A 23,285-nucleotide genomic window follows, 5' to 3' on the forward strand; every position below is an offset into this window, starting at 1 on the left:
GTTAGGGTTAGGGTTTGGGGTGTCACAAGGACTACAGCTCCAGGAACACTGTACCTGGAATAGGCATGACAAGGGAAGCATGGCACTGCTCCAACAGTGCTGCCTCCACATCCACTTTTAGAATCACAGTGATGTTCCTGGGGTTTAAGTCAGTATACTTAACACTGTAAATATACATTAAATCAACACAGTACACACTAACAAGATGCACAAATAATTTTTCAGTATAGTGACATCTTGATGGCAAAGAGCATAAATACATATTTACACAGTGTTTTTTTAATCCTGGTGAGTCCATTGCATATTATTTTCTTTAGGAAACAAAATCTTTCTTATATATCAAATTTAAGATTGCATGACTAATGGTACTACCAACATGGTAAATACAGAGAGAGATATGCATAAATAGATACCCAAAACTTGCATATTGCAAACATTGCCTCAAGATTAGTTTTGGGAAACCACCTAGTGTGTCTAAGGGACACCTACTAACTGAAAACTGAAAGTAGACTAAGCCACCACTTGCTTTATGTGGCTGCTCATAGGTTCATAATGCTGAAGCATTTGGAGGATATAAATCATCCAAGATACAAGAAAATTGGAAAAGCCATAGAGCTATTAGAGTGCTAGCACCTAGACAGAACTGAAAAGTTGTTGCCATGTCTTAAAATGAATGCTGTGAAATATTGAACATATCGTAGTTTGAAAACTTAGGTCTTTTCCCTCATTCTCTGGTCCATATCCATTACTGGGAGAAAAGAGGAGAGGTGAAAAGCCACAGGCACCTAGCCTCTGATCCACACACACGGAAAGGCAAGTGATTTGCTCTATTCACCTTTATTTCATCGTGCGGAACTGTCACTCCTTGGAAAGCTACAAACCTCTATCTTTAAATTAAATTACTTTGTTATTAAGTGAGAACTTGGCTTGGTGAACAGGCCTTACAAAACCTTCCTGCGCAACCCTCACACAAAGCTCTCATAAATACATCAGTGTATCAGGCAGCTCGCTATGAGGCGGGGCAAGGGTGAACTTGCACTTACTGGAAATTTCCAAATTACCCTTTTGAAACGCCGCTATCCTGAAAAACCTTCCTAAGACAAACACGGAGGAGATAAGCAAGTGCATGAGACAAAGCTTTGCTCACTTCGCTTGAGCAATGAGTATACACCGGATGGGGCTCTGAGCAAGCCTGACAGGTGTGTCCTGTCCTGGCAGAGGAGTTGGGAATAGATGATCTTCAAGGTCCCTTCCAACTCACATCATTCTATGATTCTATGCAGTGAGTGAACAGTTCACTGCGGCGATCTGCGCTCGGCTCTGGCATCCTGCATCGTCTTTCGAGAGAGGACTCACACACCCCGCCCGCTCCCCGGACGGAGGGGGATGCCTCCTCCTCTCCGGCGCACGGGATGCTCCCCACCAGGACCCCCTTCGGACGACGGATGCTCCATCCATGGCCCGAGGGATGCGCCCCGCCATAGCGCTCCCGCGGCTGCCGAAGAGCGAGGCTGCTGCGCCGGCACCGCTCTCCAGGGCACCGCGCTCCCTCGGCTCGCTCCTCCCATCGCGCCTGCTCCGCCTTCCCCGGCCCGTGAGCCGTGGGACTGTGCTTCTTTCCCAGAGGAAGTGGCTCGTCGGCGGGGTAGAAGGAGGAGAGCAGGCGGGGCGGGGAGGCGCGGGGGGAGGCGAGGAAGCGGGGCGAGCGGGGCGAGCGGAGCGGCGCTGCGGGCCGCGCTGCGCCCGGCCGAGTGCGAGCATGAGCGGCGGGGATGGCGGTGGGGGCCGGGCGGGCGCCCTCAGCTACGCCCTCCCCTCCATCCCCTCCAGCAAACTCCCGGACTTGCGATTTATCAGCCGGGGCGCTTACGGGACCGTGTCCGCCGCCCGCCACGCCGACTGGAGGGTCCCGGTGGCCCTCAAATGCCTGCAGGGGCCGCTGCTAGACAGGTAACGGGGTGGGCAGGGGGCCCGGCTTGGGGCATCGCCGGGGGAAGGGCCGAGCTGAACCCGCCTTTCCCTAAACCAGCCCCCGGCAAGGCGTCCAAGTGCCGGTCGAAGATGCCGGCGTGGCTTTCTGAGGTCTGTGGATCACATCCTGGTGTTTCGGTGGCAGGCTTCCTTTAATTCCACGGGGAAAGGGGATCCCACGAGGATGATTCAGCTTGGGCCAAGAGAAAGCACGGGCCGGCCCCGGAGCTTCCTCTCTTTCGATTATTGTAAAGGGGTGGTTTCGGTCTCGGTCTGTGAGACGCTACGTTGTTTCTTTTGGAGGTTTTTTCTTCTGCACTGTGCACCTTGAGCCCTCCTCAAGGTGGGATTGACAGAGTTTGGCTTCTTGCTGGGTCTGGTGGTTGCTACCCATTTTGCTGAGGTATCAGCAGGATGCTGAAGTACAGTGATTACTATAGATTTGGTGTTTACATAGGGAGAGGAATGGGGAGTATACTGTTCTATCCACTAGAGATTGCTTCTAGCTTCCAGGATAAGCTTCTCTGAGACAAAGCAAAATTATTTTCCCCCCCCCAGATCTCACAATACTGAGAGAAGCTGATTTTAAAATAATAGGCTTGTAGGCCCCCCTGTACAACTGGTATTTTCCATATAACAATCGGTTTCCCCATTTTCCAGGTACCCAAGTGGTAGCATGCTTATTACAGGAGCTGTCACTCCATGTAAGGGGACAGCAAGTTGTACTTTTTCATTCGTCTCTGTCTTATTCAATCCCCATAGTTCCAATTTGTTAACGTATCACAGCAAATTTGCCTCTTCTTACACTGTCTGAAGCCTGCCTGACTGTAAACCTTACTCTGAGTCTTATCTTGGTGTCGTCAAGCTTTATTGCCTCAGGTTTCCTTGATCTAGTTTTAGGCCCTTAGGTAGGATAGCTTCACTCAGAAAGGCTTCTAGTCTTGTGACCCAATATACTAGAATATAAGACAAGTTGTTTTAAGCTCTTTCACCACTTCTTACCCAGGTGTGTATATACACAGGCTGTATCTCTGAAATCTTGCCAGAAATGGAATCTCAGTTATGTTGTGTTTTCTGATAAGTTGGGGGGTGGGGGCAGAGTGGGTGTCGTGGGGTTTTTCTTGTTTTGGAATTTTTTTAAAAATTTAAATGTCTGCTGGAATCCCTGTTAATTGGAAATACAGCATTTATCCACAGAACTCAGTTGGGAGGAAACACAAAATACTGTTTTTAGCCTTGCAAGAATTTGGATTAGTGGGACATCTAACCTGTGAAATTGTGATTAAAAGGGCAAGTGAGATAATCAAAATAATTCAGTCACCTACCACATATCATGCAAAGCCCAGAAATGCTATCAGAATACTGAAAGCTGTAAAAAAATCCATTATACCCAAGCCTCTGCTTTGTTGGTTGTATAGTAGGCAATATAAAATGCCAACCTGTAAGTGTTGTCAAGAAAAGGGATGAGTTCATGGTGCCATTAATTGCCCAAGTGGGAAATGTGTGCTGTGCATCCCAGAATATGTATGTGACGAGCCAAAGAGCAAAGCCTGTCGGGAAGCTGTTGTGGGAATGTACTCATTCAGGCATTACTCAGTGCCCTTCTGGTACAGAGCAGACAAAGGTGAAGTGACTGACAGACACAGGAATAGACTTCAGTATGTTGCAATTTGTTTCCCTGCCACAGCTGAATCCCATCCAAATGTGCCTTACTGTCTGGGAAACCCCTAGCTTCCTCAAACCTAGTCATTTCTGGAGAGAAGGAGGAAGGCATAGAGTTTTGTCTTCCATCCCATGCTTTTCTCAAAGGCTGCCAATTTACTTCTGTCATTTCCTAGAGTTTCGTATAAGTCTTTTTCCATCACATAGATCAAAGGACCTTAATTTAATATCCATCTAAATTCAAAGTTTCCTGCTGTTAAGATCTGCAGGCTTTAGTTCACAAGGCTTCCTCTTTTCCCAGTATATCCTGATGGCCTTTTCTTTGTGAGTGCTAAATCCACCTTGATGGATCCAGACTGCTGTGAGTGCTTCGGGGTGTGGCCTGAGCTCGATGGGCACAAGCCGGCTCTCACCCCAGAGCTGTGCTGTGCACGTAGCTCGGTGCTGTGCTGAACAAATTGTGATGGGCATAGCCCTGGCCCCAGCACAGCCCTACTGCTTCTGAGTCAGACTGGCTCATATCCAAAGGATCTATCTCAAATGTGCTGTAAATGTCCTGTATTTGAATATCCTAGTCATGTACTGTACAGGTCTTCACTGGTATGAGATCTAAATCCTTTTTTTGCTGAATTATGCTTCATGGTCCAACTATCCTCACTGACAACAAACCCATTTTTTTCAAGACTATTTGAGATATAAGGCGTACCAAATAGTTTCTATTTTTAGGGATAGAATCATACTCAATCTTAAATAAAACTTGACGTTCTCAAATCCATGTGCTGCAAGGTCTGAATTTGTAAAGATGCATCAAACCCACATTTATGAGGAGTTTTGAGGTAACAGGGAGGATCCACACAGTCAAATTCAGGCATCCAAACACGATGAGGCTGGTCTATTCCTGCTTCCTGTGCATCTAGGGAATGTTTTTTCCAGAGAGTGATTCAAAGCAGGGGCTCAGTTTGAAGGAATGATTTATGCAAAAACAAAGCATAGGTAATTTTTCCTTCAGAAGTTCAAAAGTGCTTTCCTTTAGCCCCTATTATTTTAGCATACATCAGAGTCCACTAAATGTAAATGGTTGGAGAATCCTGAGTATTAAAATCTCCACTCTGTAGGAGATAAATTTTGGGCCTGAGTGAAAACTCAGGGTTTGAAGATGTTTAGCAAAGTAGGACAAATGCAGCTGGTTGTTACCTTTGTGGTTACAAAGAACGATGGAAGCTGGAAGTTCTGACTGTATCCTTATTTACTGGAAACATGGATGAAATGTGTGATGGAAATAGAGAGATTTGTGTGGTACGACAAAACCAGGGAAGCTGTCTTGTCTTTGCATTTGCAGATTCTAATTTGTCTTACACTGTCTTGTTCTCAAAACATCATGGTAGAAATGAAGAGGTGGTGGCACTGCATACAGGGATAAAAATGACAGAGAATATAGTGAACCCAGCATTTGCTTTGAGTTTCCTAGTACTGGTTTGGTAATGTATTTTATTTGTTTGCTTGTTTTCTTTAAGCGATAGAAACCATCTTTTAAAAGAAGCAGAGGTATTACACAAAGCCAGGTTTAGTTACATTCTGCCAATTTTGGGAATTTGCAACGAGCCTGAATTTCTGGGGATAGTGACAGAATACATGACAAATGGGTCATTAAACCAGCTATTACATGGGGTAAGTGTACTTACGGTCTTCAAATACGATACTTGGCTGCTTCAAGTAGATTGCAATTTCCATACTTAATTAGTATAGTAAAGTATTTTATTTATAATATTTCACATTAAAAGACGCTCATTATCCCTAGTAGTTTTTGGTGCTCAGATAGACCTTTTGTATCTCAAAAAGACAACTAAACTCAGCCAACTTAGGTTTTGTTAAACTTTTTCCTTTAATGTTGTGACCTATAACTAGCTTTATGTTGCAGTGTTACATACAGTCACTTTAAAAATCTCAGTTGTTCTCTAATTAGATTCTGAAATACTTATGCTTGCTTCAGTCTGGCTTTCTGAAGTACTGCCAATACAAATATTGATTCTCTTTTCATGAATTTGAATATTTAAAAAAAAAATAAGATTTTGATGTTAGTTTATAGAAGCCAAATATTGCTAACATAAACAGGTATGAATATTTCTAACAGATCTTACTCTCTGAATAAATTCTCCTGTGCTGAACTCTCAGTTGCTTCCATTAGCTTGGCCTGAACACAGACTGTTGCTATGCAAAGCTACTGCAGTTGAGTCTCAACAGCACTGAAGTCTCTTCTCCACCTTTAATCAATACACATCTTGTGCCTTAGAGAGCTCAACTGTGTGTTTTTCATAAAGGCATTAGTGCCAATACAACTTTTAAGATTTCAGTTGAGTTTTACTGCATTTTTCTTGCTGTATTATTATTTATAAAGGTAGTATTTTGTGCATAGTTTCAATACAGCGCTTTTATTCCCCAATGTCAATTGAAGATATGATTGCCATTCTTTGTGAAGGACTCATAAATTGTGGGTTGCAAGTTTCATGCAAAAGTTCATCTGTAATTCATATTTCCATGTGAATGAGTAATGTAGCAAATTTTCAACATCATATATAGCAGTCATGAACTATTATGTGAATGTTAGCAAATGGAAACATAGCACTGCATAATTATTATTTTTTAATAATGTTTGTTTTAACAGCTAATGAGTCTTAATGCTCTGTTACAGTTTTTTAAGGAGTTTGTGTAATGTATGTTTTGAAAGATTACTGCATGCCCAAGTCACTTTCTTCTTCTTATAAAATAAGTCTTTGTGTGTGCTGTTAGGTCAGAACAGAGGATATTCTCATTTTGTGGTTTTATCTTGGCAGAAAGATATATATCCTGACATTCCCTGGTGCCTGAGATTCCGCATTCTTTATGAAATTGCTTTGGGAGTAAACTATTTGCACAACATGAATCCTCCATTGCTGCACCATGACTTAAAAACCCAGAACATTTTGCTGGATGATGAGTTTCATGTAAAGGTAGGGTTATTTAATTCTTGTGTTCTTCAGCATCCTGAATGAGTGAAAGTGTTTTCATTATTGTAGAGGAGGAAGGGTGAGGTTGTGGCCACACGGATGTAACTGTATGGTGGACTTTTTCTTCTATCCTTGCAGACAGAACTTTAGAGTTTTTCTTTTGAAAACTCTGTATTAATCAGTTGTGGATTTAACCTATCTGAAAAGACCAGAAAGATAGAATTTGGGCTGTTTCTGCTATAGCAGTAGCTGATACTCAGTAGTGGTGACACTTTTTTGTTAGCATTCCAAGGGTAGCTACATCTGGCCCTTTCTGAGAAGAAAATAGAAAGTGTTCCTGCCCGAGATGCTCTGACAAGTTACTTCTGGTAGGCAGAAGGTCAAATTCAAATGTTAAGGCTCCATTTGATACTTGTCATGCAATATGGACATATCTATTCTGTTGGTGTAATATAAGAACAGAAAAAACATGCCTGCAGAATCTTACCATGTTGGAAGGTGGTTTTTGTGAAGCTCCTTAGAACAAGCAAACATACATACAGAAGTATCAGTAGTTTAAAACTTTAATTTTGCCTTTTAAAATATCACTGCCATGATGTGAAAAAGAGACTAAAAGTACTTCTGACAAAATGTTTAGGTGCTTCCATAATTGCAAGAGTTGGGTTTGTTGTTTTCATGTTCTTTTAAAAGATCTTCTGTTTTTATAATTGATAGAATATGTTACTCAAGTAACTGGAAATAAGAGATACTTTGCACTGAATTTATACTTGAAAAGTGAATGCTTGAGTTGTTACCGTAAGATGAGTTGTTACCGTAAGATGAATCTCCTTGTGAGTCCTTTGAGCAAAGACCCGCTGCTGATTTCTTCTTTCTTCGTTGCACAGAAATTTTTCTTGGCAGCAAAGTGCCTCACGTGGCTTTGTCTCCGCTCACACCCTCAGCAGGTCATACTTTCTCCCACTCAGTTGTGCTGGTATTGCCATCTCTCGAGCTTCCTGACAAACCTGATCAGGGAACTGGTCCAAGTCATTTTTTTATTCACTCTTTTTAATCCCTAACAGCTTTGGTGTGGCCTGGTGCTCTGCCTGACCACATCTGAACAGTTTGTTTGCTGAGGCAATTGAAGGGAAGAGGTTAACTCTTGCATACCTGCCCTGCCTCCTATAAGGAGTGTCCTTAGGGTTTTTAGTGAAGCAAGATTCTCTAAATTAGTACAGTTGACAGGAAATGCAAACAAGGTTATAATGCATGCCAAATAGAAGAAATATTGCATATGTGTAAAAGTAACACCATTCACAGAGTGCTTCTGGCTGTCCCTGATCTACTGAATGAGCAAGAGTTAAGACCAGTTACAATGAGGAAGGCTTGATGAGAGTGAGTTGTAGAGAAGAAAGGTCATTGTGGATTTGGATGTATGCTCTTCAGAAAGCTTGTTTCTGTTACCTTTGTTGCCTTGCACAGGCTTCTTTGTTGAAAATATTTGCTATTATGCAAGTACTGGACAAGTGCAGAGCTGGTAGCTGGCTGCTTATCTGTCTCCCATGTATGCCAGACACTGCAACTCAGCCAGCAAGTGTATTCTGCTAAATGTTTATCTCTCTAGCCATAACCTAATCTGACGTCTGGCACCCTGGCTCATGGATGTCTGAGGATGTAAACTGAAGTCAGTTACTTCTTCATGTAGATGAACTGTATCCTGTAGAAAGGAGCAAGGCCCCAGAGTGCATAGTAAAGAAAATACTCAGCAACTTTTTGCAGCACAGAATTTCAGAATATCAAATTTATTCATTCAAGATTAATATGTCATCGCTTTGGAAAAGAGGTGAAGTGCCCTAAAATTTTTCTGAGGGGAAGTGCCTCGGGATATTGGCAAGCTGAGTTCTGCACAGCTATTATGATTTATACTAAACTTGTTCTTTCTTCACAACCAGGGAGCTACAAGTGATCAATGATTTTTTGTTTGCTTTTTTTAGCACAAGGAAGTGATTTTCTTCATGTGGCACAGCTAGCTACAGCAGATTCCTCAGCCATAGTGTACATGAGTCCTTCCTTAAAAGAATAGGATAGGGGAGTGCTGTAGGGACAGCATGAGTCATGACCTGGGAATGCTTCATGGACTGGAGTGGATGTTTCCTGTTGCTAGGTGAACCACATACCTTTTGTGTGTCAGGTTAAGAGCTTTGGGTGATCCCTTCTTCTGGGCATATTTCAAGAATTTCTAACAACTGTCAGCAGATAAATCCAGTTTTTCTTCTGAGAGCAACTGATTTGACCTTTGCAGATTGCAGATTTTGGCATGTCCAAATGGCGTGTCATATCCATGTCGCAATCACGAAGTGAATCCTCTCTGCCGGAAGGAGGGACAATTATCTACATGCCACCTGAGGATTACAACCCCACTCAGAAAACCCGGGCAAGTGTGAAACATGATATCTACAGGTAACTCCTGTTGTTCTCTGGTGGGGTTTGAAATCTGAACTCAGATTGGATTTACTGAACTTAGATTTTAACATATTCTCATCAATTTTATTATTTTCAGTGATAATATCATAGTTGTATAGGCAAAATGAATGGGGAAGTAAAGAATTGAGCGATAGCTGGATTTAGTGACTCACTTATTTTGTGCTGTGACAGGTGTAATGCTCCAAAATTAAGCTGAGACTACAGAAATAGGTAGGGGAGACTGGTTTCTGTGAATGAGCATACATGTACAGACAGTGTAGGGAAAGAAGAAAGCCATTCACACCATTAAGTCAATGCATATGCTCTTGTACTATGTGTAATCAAGTAACATAATTTTCAGAATGTGCTTGGGGGAAAGAAGAAAATGTGTTTTTGGAAAGGAGGTAGATAAAAACAGGATAGTGGGGTTGGAGAAAGTAGTTATAAGAATCTCCTTAAGGAATGATTTGCTTTATGAAAGTTGTGGTAGTTTTGTGTTGGGCAGTCCTGAGTACAAGTAATAGAATAGTAAATAGAGTGGTGGTGACCCATATAACAAAAGGAAATTGCTCTGAGGATATTGGAGTTACGATTGGATGATCTGAAATGGTTTGGAGAGCTCAGAGATTACTTGAAGGATTTTGGGAGGAATTACCATATGTAAAGGAAGATTGAGGAGGCATGAACTGGCCAATCGTTGTGACAAAGTCCATCACTCTGGTGCAGTCTACCACCTTTACCTTCACTGATCTCTGACATGGCTGTATCTTGGTGAGAGATGACTCAGTCTCACAGGGTCCTACTGACTTCCAGGGAGACCACTAGTTCCCTTAATTATCCCTTACCCTTAAGAAGCACATGAAGTTCCTTGACATTCCTGTCCAAAGAATACAGATGACAACATACCTGCTCTCCTTACCCTTTGATGAGAAGATGTGAATAAGGAAAACATTGAAAAGAAAACATAGTGTATTAAGAGGGAAGAAAGGGTGACTGGCAGCTTAATGAGTAGGTGGAGATGAAGAAGACAAATGTTTGTTAGAAAGAAAATAATATTTTCAGAGGAATAACAACCAAATGGGAGAAAATAAGAAAACACATCAGTAGAAGGGTGTACAAAACAGATAAATCAGGAAGGAAAGAGATTATGTGAGAAGAAAGAAGAGAAACTGAGACAGCATTGGAAAAAGAGATGTCCAAGGCAGAAAGACATGAAGGTGCAGAGACAGTGAAGGACCACCAGAAAGACCACACAGGAGGATCTGTGCTCGCAGTCAGAAGGGGATGCTACAAAGCAGCAATAAGAAAGGAAAACAGGAGTAGTGTAAAGGGGAATGCTGCAGTGTTGTAGAACTGAGAAAATAGTCTTTAATGGTAGAGAGATTCCAAACTGAATGAAAGATATTATTAAGTATTTGGATATTTTCTGGCTGTCTAATTAATTGATCACAGCTGAGTGTTGTTGAGATACTGAAGCTAATTTGTGAGGAAGGATCTTTCTTAAAAAAACAAATTGTTTAAACAACAGTCAAACAGCATTAACTTCTACAAAAGGGATGATTTGTTTTACCAAAAAAATCAGCCTGCATGGATTTATCAGGAATACATCAAAAGCAGACTTTCTAACAGGGAGGACTGCTTTTCTTAAAAGCTACATGAATAAATTTTATTATTGAAGAATGTTAAGATGTAAACGGAATAAATAGTTAGGAAAACTCAATTTATATGATTTGATTTTAAGCATCAGTTATTTGTTTCTTACTTCATTTTTTTGAATTCTTACTTGGTAGCTCTCGGATGGTACAGTTCTCTAAGGCAGTTAAAGGTAACCTGTATGCAAAATTTGGTACTTCTTAGTGATGCAGGAAGGAAGCTCAGTGCGTTCGTATCAAGGGTGGGGAGCAAGCCTTAACAGCAACTGATCATGGTGATTATTTCCTGGAATGACACTGTCACAGCACTTATAAAGACTTGAACTGAAAGCATGGAAATACACACTTGTCAGCACCTTGCATGAAGTTATGGAAGCACTGAAGCTTTAGCCTGGATTGTCTTTTCTAAATCCGAATAGTGGAACCAGATACTTGAATGCAGTGCTAGGACCTTTTGGGATAAATCATGGAATAGAGCTTCATTCAGATATGGTAGAGTATGTGAGGAAAAATTGGAGAGAAGGACTGAGAATTCAGTGCTGCTTTTAAATGAAATCGTCTAACCTTATTTAAATTACAGAGTTGTTTAAAGTTATCTCTTATACTTTTAGTATATCCTGATGGCTGAAGAGAGTTAGCTAGTTTACTAAAGATGGGGCAAGTTTGTACTCACTCAACCACTTGCCATTCATGTTGGTGTGAACAGAAAAGAAGGTCACTGGTTTGAGTAAGCACATGTGTGTTCATTCTCCTGGCGTTACTTCAGAGTAGTCTTCCCAAGAGTCTCTTTTGGAAAGTGAATGCTGTGTGTAAGTGACATCTCTCCCTATGGAGATTGTATATGTTGAAAGCATATATTGGGGGGGTGGGGAGGAAGCTGGAGTGGGCATCCCAAGCGCAAGTTTGTATGTTACCTGTCTCTGTGACACTGTGTTGGGACAGAGCTGTGGGTCCAAGCCATCCTCCCTGCTAATACCCAGCTTTCCTTGGCAATGTCAAGGAGTGTCAGTCCGTACTAGGCAGGTGCCAGAGTATTGCAATTAGGACAGAGCAGTTGGCTGTCTGGGGCTCACTTCAATTTGTGTGCTGAGATTGAAACTCCATGTACATAATTCATAATGTATTAGCAGAGCCAGGTTGATACAGATTTGGAATAGGAGTTTATATGCCATGGATCTTTTTCTGCACTTAATAGTATTAACTAGTTCTAGCTGAAATCACGCTCTAGTTCTCACATATTCATGTCATCATTTTAGTTAGCTATAGTCAGTCCCCTGTGTGCTTGCAGGACCATTTTACCAGAATGTTTTAAAAAAGATATAAAGCTGAGCATATTGTGTTATTAAGTGTTGGCAGTCTAAAATAACACCTTCTGTACTTTCTATACTGTAAACAGTTATGCAGTTATCATGTGGGAAGTGATGTCAAGGAAACAGCCATTTGAAGGTAAGGCCATGTCTTTTGTTAACTTATTTTTCCTGCCTTACCTAGAGGTTAAACCTGAAACTGGGGACTTCATTTTAGGGGTTACTTTCTAATAATTCAACTTGTAAGCTTGTTGAAGAACTCTTTGAAATACTTTTCAAATCAGACTCTTTTTTTAGTATCATCTTCTTTTTTAATTACATTGTTGTTTCCTAAATTAAGAATAATTTTTCATTAATTAAAAAAGAAACATAACCTTATTTTGATGAGCTGTAAATTCTATGTCTACAAACCGAATTACTCGTCCTATATAGTAAGCTCTTTATATTGCATATATTTCTAATGGCTTCACAATGTCTGTTTTGACAGAAGTTATAAACCCCTTGCAGATAATGTACAGCGTGTCACAAGGACAGCGACTAGACTTGAGTGAAGGAAGTCTGTCAATGGATATTCCTCATCGAGGGCTTATCATAAGATTGATGGAAAGTGGATGGGCACAAAACCCAGATGAAAGACCATCGTTCTTAAGTGAGTTCACCTTGCATAATGAGATTTTTAAACTGCCAGATTCCTGTTGATCATGGTACTTACAGACCAAGGTTATAGTCACGAAAGGGAAGTGTTAAAAATGTCAGGAGATACATGTGCTCAGTTCTGTTGGTTATGACAAGGTGCTTGGCTGCTTCCTTCATGTCTGTAAGCAAACTTCTATGAAGTGTGCACCATAAAACCAGGTTGGTTATTGGAGTTTTTTGCATTTACCATCTTTTAATTTACCTGTTAAAAAGCAGCATGCTTTGTTTAACTACTTGTGTTTGGAGTTTTTTGTTTATTGTTGAAGATAATTAGGGGTTTGTAAGGGGAGGTGGGAGAAGTGAAGTATAAAATGAGTACTATGAGATTTATGAGCACACAACCAACACCAGTGAACCACTGCATATCAGATAAGTTGTAGTGACTTCAACTTGTATTTGCATCTCAGTGTAAATCTTTCACTGACACTTTATCTTCTATTGTTCCATCTCCTTTATCAAGCAAGAACTGGATTTTTTTTTTCCAAGCAAGGAAATACAGTATTTTCTAAAATCAAAAAGAATAGACACATCATGTTATTTCCATATGTATTCTTGTTTTCCTATGCCAATTAACAAAAAAAAAAAAAAAAAGGCAATTTAAGAGTATGGTCACACTGAAGGGAAAATTATTTGGGATATGTACTACAGTGTGAGCTAACTTGGATTTTCTTCTTAGTGCCCTGTCTGTAGTGAGATGGTCTTTGAAAAAAAAAACCCATCGCTTTTGCCTCTATTTTACTATGGTAATAAGAAAGAAGAAGTTGCGAAACTGTTGCAAAATGAAGGGAAGTAAAGCTCCCTGATGGGGAACTTAAGCAATTACCATAGCACAGGGACACTGGCACAGACACACAAGCACAAAAGCACCCGAACACCCTTTTTGTTAAATAAGCTTTAAATGCAAAAGCTCATCTAACTTGTCTGTTCATCTTACAAACAAAGGATCAAGACTGCTTATCACCATCTTTCTGCGTGTACTTGGAGTGTGTACCTACAGTTTAAATAAAATCAACAAAAATTGACCATGCTAGTATTTCAGTGTGGAAAACGGCCTGCCAAACTTGGAAAACTCCCAGAGTTGAATGTATGTCTTGAAGATGCTAGTGTAAAAAAAAGTTCATGTGGAAGAATAGTGGTAAAATTGTAATAAAAATATAGGAATATATTAATAAGGATGCCATGTGATGAGTTGCTAGTATGGTAAATCAGTTTTCCTGAGTCCATGGAGTTCACAGAAAAGCAGTACAATTGTGATACGCTGTCATACTTTCCTGTTTGTCTGAGCACAGTTTCAAAGAACTATTTTTATAATAAAATCATCTCAAAACATGAAATATTTAGTATTATAAACTTCAAAGCACTGGAAAACAAGGGAGCATAGCACAGGTGGTTGTTGGCTTATTGGACTGTTTTGTGCCTCCCTGTGTGAGTATTGATTTTAACTTCTCTGACCTGCTGCATTTGGTGAGAGTGAGGCCAGTGTCATTTGGTTTCACTGGCTGTGACAGGTCAGTGCCTTGACTACCCCATCTTCTCTGGCCCTTCCTCATGCCTTAAGCATGTATTCTGGATGTTGCTGTGTGTTTGTTTATTTTTCTGGTATAAATCTTCAACGCCTCCTCTGGAGTGGGATGATAACAACCCACTCTGAGATCTTATGGTGTTTGGTCCCATTCAGCTCATCAGGCTGGATGGGTCTGCCTTGAAACACAGCAAACTCACCAATCTCTCCATTCCATGAATGCAAGACCTGCAGTTCAGCCCAGCCCTGGATCTCTTTTGACACACAGTGATCATGTGGCCAGATCAGATCAAGGTTTCTTTTGGTGGTGTGAACTGTTTTAATAGAAGCAAGCAGATTCTGCTTTAGCAGCATAAGTGGTTTGATACGTGTCAATAGACGAATTATTTTCTTAAATGTAAGAAAGACACTTTAGTAAAATGACACCTTGATTTCCACTTCAAACTATTCACCAAGTACTCTTCCCTTGTTTAGAATGTTTAATAGACCTGGAGCCAGTTCTGCGAACATTTGATGAAATAGCTATGCTAGAAGCAGTAATTCTGTTAAGGAGATCAAAGGTAAGTATCTTTTGTTACAGTCATGAATCGGTCAAATAAGTTGGTAACTTTCACTTGCTAAAAGAAGTGTAATCTCCTTTGTCATTTCTCCTCAGTCTCCTTTGTCTAGTCTTGTATCTGGTTGAAACGTGTTTGTACAGGGCTGTCATCTTGTCTTATAGCAGAAATTTAATACAGTTAAATATTTCTCTTCCAGTCAGTATATGAATCACAATGTATTTACAAGAGTGGAAAGAAAGCAAACATGGAGCAGATATCTCTAAATATACCTCTGAATCCCGACAAGGTAAATACATGTTGCATTTGGTATTCAGCATCCTGAGAGCTTAAAGGAAGGTTAACGTGGTAAGGGAGGTTGTTCTGCACTTTACTTACCTGTGCAGTCAGGAAAGGCATAAAATGCATTACTTGAGCCAGGGTGTAACAAATGCAAAGCCATGTATGTGAAGTAAAGGGTGGGTATGCAGAAATTAGAAGGGTATCTAAATACAGGAAAGGTCTAAATATGGCATGAAGCTGTGCCAGGGGAGGTTTAGATTGGATATTAGGAAAAGGTTCTTCACTCAGAGGGAGATCAGGCACTGGAACAGGCTCCCCAGGGAAGTGGTCACAGCACCAAGCCTGGCAGAGTTTAAGAAGTGTTTGGACAATGCTCTCGGGCAAATGGTGTGATTCTTGGGGATGGTGCTGTGCAGGGCCAGGCGTTGGACTTGATGATCATGATGGGTCCCTTCCCACTCCGTGTATCCTGTGAGTCTGTGATCCCCTCAAGGAGGAGTGCAGCACACAATGCCTGCCAATAGTAAGAGATTGTCTACTGCTCCCTTACACCTCCACGGAGCTTGCTTATATAGGACCATACAGATATATTTTATATTTTGATTCTTAATGCTGCTGCTTTTGGTTCTTGTATACAAAATTGCTTTCATCTTTAGAAAAATACAAGTATCGTGATCATGTAATTTCTTCTGATTTTACCGTATTTTAATTGTGCTATTTAGCATTTAGATAGCAGGGAAAACACGGTGACAGGAAGGTTCTCTGTAAAAAATTGCAACTTCATATTTGTTTAGTGTGCCTGTTCAATATACAACTGGATTTCTTTCAGCCAGCATATTCTAGCTCCATACAGTGTGATGCACTTCCACTTCGGAGCATCTCTCCAGATATATCAAAACTCAAGTCTATTCCCCAGTGTAATATCCTCTCATCAGGTGAGATACTCTTGATTTTGTGTAAATTTGTTATTGCAGCTTTACATTCCCACTGTGACATTGCATTTGTGTAGTAGAAAGTTGGGTCACTCTATGTCAGAAAGAAATGTCTTTTGTAAACTTTGTGCTCTGGGTAAAAAACAAGCGTTTTTTTAAGCTCTGATTTTCTGTTCCTGTCACGTGAGAAATCTCTACAGCTCACAGGTTCAGTTTTCCTGCTCAGAGTTGTGAGTGCAGAGGTAACAGTTACTTGTCCCTTCAGACTCCAGGCAGTTTAGTTAACTGGTTTTTTTTTTTTTTTAAATTTGTGAGCTACTTCTGAATATAAAAAAGCTACACATTTTAAGGCATTCTAGAAACTGAGTAAACTCAAAGTTTCCAATACAGCCTGACCTCTAGATCATTTTGAATTCAATAAATAAAAATGGCATTAATAGATTGCCTTGCAAAAGTATCTGCACAGACCTTTTGTAGCTGTCCCCTTTTATGAGTAAATGTTGGCAAAATTCCCTGAGAAAACTCAGTTTTGAGGTTTTGCTGGCGTCAGAAGCCAGAAAAATGCAATGGGACCCAGGTGGAATTATTTCACCCAGTTGTGAAACTAAAACTGCATTTAAGTTTCTTCCCCTGACTGAATGCAAGAATATTTCAAAGAAATGGAGTGTCCTCTGGCATTGCAGGGACCAGGAGTATGAAAGCAGACAAGACTGTTGACTTCACTGCTATAAGATAAGGACATCAAAAAGTATTCTGAGGTGCTGCAAAACCTGACATACTCTGGGTCGAGGTAGGAGAGCACAGGCAGTTTCAGCTTATGTTTGAACACATACACAATTTTGACCTTCTACTCTGTGTACTAGAAAGATACGAATACAGGAGGAATTTGGGAAAATAAATTGTGGGACTTTCAGTTTTAAGGACTTTCAGTTACTGGAGAAAATGGCAGAAAGCAAGTGCAGGGTACTTGGTCTGTGCCTCAACTGGAGCATTTATCTATACAGCATAAAAACCTCAGAGATGAAGATTAACTCATATTTACCAAGCTTAATAAGTATGTTGTGATGAATTTTAGAACATGGAGTATTAGTTTGAACATGAGCATGGACTGTAAGTGTAGTCACATAAGATAATGGTAAATACCAGCCTTTCTTGTTGCTGGTTCCTGTTATAAATTGTTGTGTCTTGCTGTGGAGGGCATCAATGAAAATTTGTTGGTACAATTAATCTGACTGATCAGCTGGTGGTCATTTTATAGAGTCATTGCTTAGACTTTACAGTATCCACACATAAACACAATAAAGCTTGTGAAAATAGTGCCTACAAAACCCTACTGCAGAAGCATTTGTTATTACTTTGCCAATAGCTGCATCAGGTAGTCTTGTAGTAGGAAGAAAAACTGATATTCCTTTTGCTTTTCAAACTCAGATGCAATTGTTTCAGGTGAAAATTCAATTCCAGTTAGCTGTTAGCAAGAGAGGAGTTTGGCATGGCACCAAGGCAGAAGTTAATGACTGTAGATTCTAGCTGATTTGTTTTTTCTCTGTGTACAGTTAGAATGCTTTTTCAGAAAATTGATTCTTCAGAGTTAAGACTTTTCTTCTACCCTTAAGCCTTTCTTTTCATCTTTCCTTTTTTTTTTCCCTTCCCTAGCCAGCTTTTCTTGGTTATTTCTTGAAATAGCTCTTTTACCTCTCCCCGTTTCATTTTTGATACAGAGAGTAATCCTTTAATATACTTTGTTTTGCTAGATGAACAGAATGCACTCTTCTGAAATCCCTTTGTAAAATAAACTTCTTTATTCTCCTGGTATCCTAATTTGGCCTCCTGGTGCATGTCCTAACTTAAGTCATTGAACTAAGGCTACTTAGTAGTATGAAAGACATGAAAAACTTTTTTTTGTCTACAAAGTCCCCTTTACATAGTATACCTCAGAATTTTATTTTCCTTTCTCACAAGGTCCTTCATTACAGAATAATCTACTTAGGGGTTGTTTTTATTCCTCATCTCACTTCCAATCATTAGCCCCAGCTTGAAACAGAAAGTCTAGATCTCATATTTTTCCTTCTGAATTTCCGCCTCTGTTACTCAGGTCTTCTAGGTCACTGAGGTTCTTTTTGAGTAACTTGAGTCAACCTGTATTTTTCTGAATAACATCTGAATAACTCTCATTAGCAATTTTTTTTTTGATGGAACTGGGATTGTTTAGCCTGGAGAAAAGGAGGCTCAGAGGAGACCTTGTTCTCTGCAACTACCTGAGAGGAGATTGTGGCCAGGTGGGGGCCTCTTACCTGACAAGCAATAGCAGCAAGCAATATGATGAGAGGAAATGGCCTTGAGTGGTGCCAGGGGACGTTCAGATTGGATATCAGGAAAAATTTCTTCATTGAAAGAGTTGTCAAGCTTTGGAACAGGCTACCCAGGGAAGTGGTTGAGTCACCAGCCCTAGAGGTATTTAAAAGATGTGTAGATGTGGCACCAGGACATGGTATAGTGGTGGACTTTGCAGTGCTGGTCTCTGATCTCAAGGGTCTTTCCAACCGAAACGATTGTGTGATTTTATGATTATATTTTTTATGCTTTGGTCACTGGTCAAGGTCATTTTCTCATACCAGTACAACCCTAGTAGTTTTGTCTTTACGTTATTAAATTAAATATGTGTGCCTAAAAATGTATAACAATCCATCCTAGCACAGCTGCTTGAAATACTTTTCTGAAATGATCTTTCACTCACGGTGATTGTCTCCTAATCCCTTTTTTTCATGCAGTAGATAATATCTGCTGCTTCACACTACATAGCTCTGCCCAACACACTCTCTTGTTCATGAAATAAAATACTAGTTACTATGATTTCTAGTCCACCATTTTTAAAATACTGAGAATGGAGTTTCTTCCACATTTTCCTATTCCTGCTCCGTGTACTTACATATTCTTCTACAGGTCAACAAAGAGCTGGGAATTCACCCTCATATTTCCCCATTGGACAGGTAATCTCGAGTTGTCCGTGGGGCTACCTCATTGTGTCTTTAGATGCCCATCTGAATTCTTGCATCTGTGGTTCTTAGTTAACATCTTAGTTATCGTGTCTTCATCAAGTGACACTGTAAAAGTCTAATGAAAGCTATTTACAGAGTTAGGCACATGGCCTGTAGTTCATCTCTCATCAGCTGTTTGCTATCTCTTCCTTGAGTCATTCCTACTGCTGTTTTCATAACTCTCATCCTTTTCGTACTATAAAAAATCCTAAACCTAGAAACTGTTAAACTTTCCACCTGATAGAAATCCTTTTTACTTTGCAGAAGTTTACATGAAGCTTTCCTGAAATACCCAGTTTTGATGGACTACAAAAAGCTTCCATTGGCATCCCACTGAATGTTGAATTCTCCCAATGCTCTTCATGTCCTTTTCTCCCACCTGAATCTTTATTTTAATATTTTCATCTTTGTCACACTGCAAACTTCATCAAAATAAATTAGTCTGCTTTCCTGCTGACTTCTAGTTACCTCTCCAAACACTCAAAGGATTTATTTTGTTCTTCTAGTCCCTACAAAAATTTTCTGTCAAACAGAGCTTTTTCATTAAAGTTCACATCTACCAGACTTATACCCCCAGTATTTCTTTAAAATAAAGCAGGACTCCAAACCCATAGTCAGGCCCTGGTAAAATATAAGGGACATAAATGTACTCAGAATTTGAGTATAAGAACTAATTTTTTGTATATCATGTGAAAGTAGTTGGTTTACGACTTCTCTGGTGGAATTGCTCTGAATAGTCTCTGATGGCTGTATTTTATTTGAACACACAAGTAATACAGCTTGTTCTTTTTTCTTTTCCTCCTCTCTTTTTCCTAAGACGGAAATTCTGGGTGTCTACACTCTCTCAGCAGCCAGAGCACAGATGGAAACCTCTCTGTAACTCAGAGTGCCAAAGTCCTTGTGCATCCATACAGTACTGTTCTCTCATCTGACAAGAGTATTTCAGATGCCTCAAGTTCTTCATCCTGTGTGCTGCGGTCATCACCGATTCCTTCAGGTACAGCAGACACTGTTTGATTGCAAGACCCACAATAAGTGTTCTAACATTGAATATATGTCTGTGTGAAATGGAAACTAGAACTGTTATTCACCTGAGAATAACAAAATGAGAACGAAACATGTGCAAATTAAGAATGCAAAATTAAGTAATTCTGTCCTTGTAGACTTACATTACAAAGTAAGCAAGACCAGTGTAAAATGTCACCAAGTACAGGTACCTGTAGCTACTAGCTTTTTTTCTCTCCTCTTAATCAAATTCCTGCTGCCATGGGTCTTCTTTATCCTGTTCCCTTTGCTCATATTATTTCTCCTATATCCTACTGCTGTAGTAGTGCTATGGTCCAGCAGAACAGGAGAAAAACTTGGCTCGAAGTTAGTCACCTTGTTGCTTGTCACTTCTCACTTTTTAGGCTTTCCAGTCTTCCATTTACTAATGGTGAGGCAGGGAGAAGCAGCAACTGTGTCAGCATCTCACCTGTAATGATCCTTTGTGTTAGTTGAGAGCCCACTACATTATATTCTATGCATCAAGTAACTGTTAAAAGTTAACACAAAAGTTAACAAAAAGAAACTTTAATGATGAATTATTCAGATTTTTTTTATTGAGGGGCCACACAGTAACATGCAGCTTTATAAAGATCTACTGCATTATCCCTCTTCTGGAAATATGAGAATCAACACCTTTTCATTGTGTGAAACCTCATCTTGAGAAAAATACCAGGGAAGCTACAGGGATGTTTTCAGTAATCTTCAATAAAAATCCCCCTGGAAAGTGAATTCACCACCTGTCTCTTTTTAGTACAAGGTCGGGTTGAACACTGGAACAGGTTGCCCATGGAGACTGCAGAAGTACCACTTCTATCAGTTGGAGATGCTCAAAATTCAGCTGGACAAAGCCCTGAGCAACCTGAGTGATCCTTGAAGTTGGCCCAGCTTTGAGCAGGCCATTACACCAGATGACCTCCTTGAGGGTCTCTTCCAACCTAAATTATTCTGTGATTCAGATAGAACAAATACTCTAACCACCAAATTTGTCAAATTGGAACATTTAAACAGCTTTTTCTCAGCTTGTTTTTTGTTCTGTGGCAGTATTTATTGACAGACAGTTACAATCCCTTCCTTTTTTCTAATCCTTTCCAATCTCAGATTTTGTATTGGAAACTGTACAACAGAATGTAGCTCATCAGTGGATCCAAAGTAAAAGAGAAGAAATCATCGATCAGATGACTGAAGCATGTTTGAATCAATCACTGGATGCTCTTCTATCAAGATATTTACTCATGAAAGAAGATTATGAACTCATAAGCACGAAACCTACAAGGACATCAAAAGTACGACAACTGCTTGATACTTCAGACAGCCAAGGAGAGGAATTTGCCAGAATTATAGTACAAAAGTTGAAAGATAACAAACAGCTAGGACTTCAACCTTATCCAGACATTGTATCTAATTCTCAAAGACTGCATCTTTAAATCTATTCTTTCTTTATGAAACCATGTGAATATTTCTTCCAACATGGTTCTTTTTTCTATATAGTGTTTTATATATGTGCAGCTTTGTCTTTATTGTGCCTTGTAGAGTTTTAGAAATGACCCTGAGTTCATCTAGCCTGCATTTGGTGAGTGGCCAATTAATAAGTTGGAGTGCAATCATAAAGCCAAACCACTTGACGGTTGTTGACTAATTTTGTAAAAGTATTTTGTTTATACATGACAAAGAAAAACATTAAAGGTTCACCATTTTACATATTTGCTGTTTATACACATCCTTTCCTTTCACCTCACAGGATTGAGACAACTCAGCATGGCGTGTTTGTTTATCTCCTTCCATCTGCTCTTTCCCACAGAGGAGGGAAGAAAAATCTGCGTGCTCTATTCCAGGGCTATTCTGCTGTGTGTACAATAAACTTTCTTCCTTAAGCCATGCTGGTGTACATACCCAGGAAGAGTGGTAGGTGGGAGGAAATTTACATTGAGTTTTTACAGGATTTCAGGATTTTTTATTGTTTTGTTTTGGATTTTTTTTCCCATTTTGTTGCCAGAGCAAGTGCCTCAGACCACTGCATAAGAAGAATGTTAGTTCAAAGAGGAGCCCAAGGGCAAAGAGGAAATTGTGCTTGTCTACTCAGAAGTGATATAGTAGAAGGGCTGCAGCTATAGCATTTTACATTGTGTGGTTATAACCACTTCAGCTATTTTTGAGATCATAGTAGGATGAGATCCAGAAAGAACTTAAAGAAGGGCATCCTCAGTTAATATCTCTTTAACATTTCCTTGGTCATCTGCTATGCCTTTGTCATCTGCCATCCTACCACTCCTTACCTTTGGAATCTGCCATGAATACTTCTCATGTTGCTGGATCAAACTTGTAACTCAGTTTTATTTTTGGTATTTACATAATGAACAGTAGTTGGGTATGTACAAAGATCAATCATGCCCTGCCTTGCCATGCTGGAAGTAATGTGCAGGGGTCTCTTCTGCTATGACCTGCCTTGACCTTCTCCGGATAACCTCTCTGCTGTCCTTTTTTGTCTGAAGGATGGTGCTGACATGTTGAGGCACAAATGGGGCCACCTGAGAGGAAAAGGTATGTGGTATTTTTTTCAGTTCATTTCACAAGACCTTAGTGACTTTATCTAGGTGACTTCAAAACTAGTTAAAAAATTACTGGTCTTTTTTTGTACAGCACAGGCAGATTATTTTTGCAGGCACTAATAAATAATTACAATTTCTGCTCAGACTATCTAAAATTTGGGAAAATCCAAACTCCACATACAAGAATGGTGAAATCTACCTAAATTACCATATAAAAAGGAGCAGATAAATGAAAAATTCTAAGTGGTCACTATTTCAAAACCTATGGAGATGTGAGATCTGCCCCATTTCAATGATTCAAGTTTCAGTGTGGTCATTACTAGTTGCAACGGCTTAATTTTTAAAATATCTTTATGATTTTTTGAACTGAATCACAAGAACACAATGTATGGTTTATTGGATAGGAGGGGTTTAAAGTTGTTTTTAATAAAGTAAGTTTTTGACATAAACTGGGTACTTGCCTTTTATACTGCTTCTCTCTGGAGGCTGTAAAATTCAAGTTAGATGGCTGAAACCAGGACCATGGTGCAATGAATAGCTGTGCTTTTTCTAGAGCAGACCTAATGATGTTGAGTGGGCAGAAGTCTTAGGAAAGGTGCCAGCCATGCCAGTGGGAGTTTGGTGCCAGAACTGTGTGTTTCACTGCACAT

The 23,285-nt window shown here is 40.0% G+C and overlaps 1 protein-coding gene across 1 annotated transcript; it reads left to right on the top strand.

Moving 5' to 3' along the window:
- Positions 1-1,706: 1,706 nt before the first annotated feature.
- RIPK2 (receptor interacting serine/threonine kinase 2) lies at positions 1,707-21,789 on the top strand. The gene is made up of 11 exons (XM_010405006.1): positions 1,707-1,950; positions 5,148-5,301; positions 6,465-6,620; positions 8,899-9,056; positions 12,108-12,157; positions 12,506-12,667; positions 14,711-14,796; positions 14,993-15,082; positions 15,905-16,010; positions 19,860-20,039; positions 21,188-21,789. Exons 1-11 carry the CDS (start codon positions 1,760-1,762, stop codon positions 21,511-21,513), a joined length of 1,659 nt encoding a protein of 552 aa, XP_010403308.1. The 5' UTR covers positions 1,707-1,759; the 3' UTR covers positions 21,514-21,789.
- Positions 21,790-23,285: the final 1,496 nt, after the last annotated feature.

This window comes from Corvus cornix, chromosome 2 (genome assembly GCF_000738735.6).
Source record: "Corvus cornix cornix isolate S_Up_H32 chromosome 2, ASM73873v5, whole genome shotgun sequence".
Taxonomy (NCBI): Eukaryota; Metazoa; Chordata; class Aves; order Passeriformes; family Corvidae; genus Corvus; species Corvus cornix.